The sequence below is a fragment of the Daktulosphaira vitifoliae genome, unplaced genomic scaffold (assembly GCF_025091365.1).
Source record: "Daktulosphaira vitifoliae isolate Bord-2020 unplaced genomic scaffold, ASM2509136v1 Scaffold_2, whole genome shotgun sequence".
In the NCBI taxonomy this organism is placed as follows: domain Eukaryota; kingdom Metazoa; phylum Arthropoda; class Insecta; order Hemiptera; family Phylloxeridae; genus Daktulosphaira; species Daktulosphaira vitifoliae.
The window spans coordinates 10999139-11001960 of NW_026099573.1; the positions used below are offsets into that span (position 1 = coordinate 10999139).

Here is a 2822-nt window from a genome sequence, read left to right on the forward strand (position 1 = left end):
ACACGTGCCGCGTGGAGTTACAAACTTACAAACAAACAACAAACAAACATACACGTGAAACTAATATAAGCGTGTTAAAAATAATAGGGTTACCATATGAAAACTGAAAATTGATACCGATTTAAAGCATAATAAGGGATGATCATAAAAATGTAATTTTACTCATTGAGCAGCCTAATATATAAACATAATATTTAATAAAACAAAAAAAAAAATAACTTATATTTTCAGGGAAAATTTGTGAGTCATAGTTAATCAATCACCTGTATTTTCATTATATTTGCATTATTATTTACATGTAAATCTCATAGAGTAACTATGGTAAAAATTAACACGGTAAAATTAAAATTTAAGTCCCATCAATAATAACAATGTTTTTATAAATTCAGATAAAAACTGCTAAATGGTATCCCCTTGTGTCGATAATAAAGTATAAAATAACTGGTTTTGATAGTTCTCGAGGGAGTAGTTGATAGGTGAAGGTGATCGGTTACCGCCACTCAACAGGAATTCGTCACGTTAGAAGTGCCACTAAGGACCTTATTTATCAATTTACCTTATTTATAACAAANCGTCACGTTAGAAGTGCCACTAAGGACCTTATTTATCAATTTACCTTATTTATAACAAAAATCGACACAAGTCGATAGAAAAAATGTATTTTTTTTTTTTTGTAAAAACTGTTTTATGCGGGACACCTTTTATCAAGTTGTGCTGTCACCAAAATCTTCGATTTTTCACAGATAATTTTCTCTTTTATAATTTGGTAATAAATTAGGGATACTAGCATCAATACAGATCAAATAAAGTTGTCCCGCACAATTGCTTTATTCTCTGTATGGCGTCATCTTAAATTAAAGTTTGGATAAATGTTGTCATAGCGTTTTTTTTGCCAGATTTAAATTTTTCTTTTAGTGTGTATATACTTTTTCAATGAGTTTTTTAAGGTATTTCAGATTTTTTTTAAACCTAAATATTATTATTATGTATATGTAGTTTGAATAAATAATATAATTGATATTACGTATTTTAAATAAATCGTTTGATGAATTATGATAAATTAAAATGATCCGATATTTGACATACTTATATGAAATTAACATTAAGCTCATTAAAAATTTTAGGGCGGGCAATTTTAATTTTAGATATGTTAGGAATAGGTCGGTTAATAGCCGTATTCTAAGTTCATAAATTAAGAGCTTTTAATGCAATAATATAATAACAAAAATTGTAATGATTTTATTTAATAAAATTATTTCTTAAATATTGCAATAGTTTAAAAAATTGTCAAAAAAATGATCTTGGACTAGCTTTAAAAAATTTAAATAAGACTAAATATTATAAAACAAATTGAAATTTTTATCCTCCATTTATAAATTGATAAATAAAAAGTTCATTAAGTAATAAAATAAATTACTAACTTGAATAAAGATAAAACAATTATTTATAGCAAAAATTTAAATCAATGTAATACAGGCGACCAAACGTTTATTTATATTATAATTTAGAATTAAAGTTCAAAGATAATAATAATAGTAAAAATAATTACCATGGAGTATCAAATTTGTAGATTTTTTTGTGAGAATTGGAATTGCTTTTTGACTATAATTCAATTAATATAAATTACAATATATATTTGATTTAAAACAAAATGTAAAAAGAAAATTTCAAACTTCCATTAAACTTAACAACAATGTCTGCTAAAAAAGAACAAAACAGAAAGAATACCTTATTATAGTAAAAATAGTAGTTTAATAATGTGTAACACAATTCACTGAACTTATGATATAAGAAACAATATACATTTTATAAATTCAATTTATGTACAATACTGAAGGGCATTAATAACAAATAGAAAAACAACTCAACCGGACGGTCTATTAATAGCAATTATTTTAGTATATCTGAACAAAAAATTCAAACAACTGATTTCAGCAGACGGAACAGATTTTAAAAATGGCCACAAATTCAAATAAAATATATAACAATAATCAAACTGGCAACGTGGTATTGGTAAACATTATGCACTATTTTCTCGCTCTGTCCCTTTTAATTATACAGACTTATAGAAGCAACGTTGCCAGTTTACTTATTTCTAACCCATGGGACATGAACCAACGCAACTAAGAAGTATTATAACTATTAAGGAATGTAGGATCTTTTTTCGTATCTTACCATTTGGCCACCGAGTCACGTTCTTTCAAGCAATACTTTCACTGCACAATACATTTATGACACTTTAAAATTGTTCAGCCGATTATTTTAATTTGTTGATCTTACTACCTAACTTATATGAATTCAGTTTAAATTTTCTCGATTATCTCGATTTGAAAATAATTAATAAATTTGTCTTCAATTTTTTGTGTAGTTTTTCAATTTATTGAATATTTATACTGTACTATACATTTATGACCTATTTATTTTGTTTATCAGTTTATTTGAATTTGTTGATCGTATTTTTGCCTTGATTAATTTGGGTATTCAATTTCTCAAATATCTGTCTTTCGAATTAATTAAATAATCAATTAAATTGTCGCCAGTTTGATATGTAGTTGTCTCTAATATATTAACAACTATTTTTATCATTAGACGTTTGTCGGACATGTATTTTCATTTTCATTCATATTATAATACAAATAATTTCTAATGTACTAGTCCAATAGTTATTATCGACTAGATTTTTTAAATTAGATCATTTTCTATTTTATAAGTAAGTTATAAATGTATGTTGCTATTAAAAAAATAAAGTTGGTACCTTTATAAGAGATAAACAATAGACATAAAATGTATTTAACCACTTATAATTTGAGAGGCAATAGTAA

The 2822-nt window shown here is 25.1% G+C and overlaps 1 protein-coding gene across 1 annotated transcript in view; it reads left to right on the top strand.

Moving 5' to 3' along the window:
• Positions 1 to 473, top strand: part of LOC126897972 (uncharacterized) — a 5518-nt gene extending 5045 nt beyond the window's left edge. Inside the window, exon 4 of the mRNA XM_050671920.1 lies at positions 390 to 473. Coding sequence (XP_050527877.1) covers positions 390 to 473 — 84 coding nt within the window. The remainder of the gene's footprint in view (positions 1 to 389) is intronic.
• The last annotated feature ends 2349 nt before the right edge of the window (positions 474 to 2822 follow it).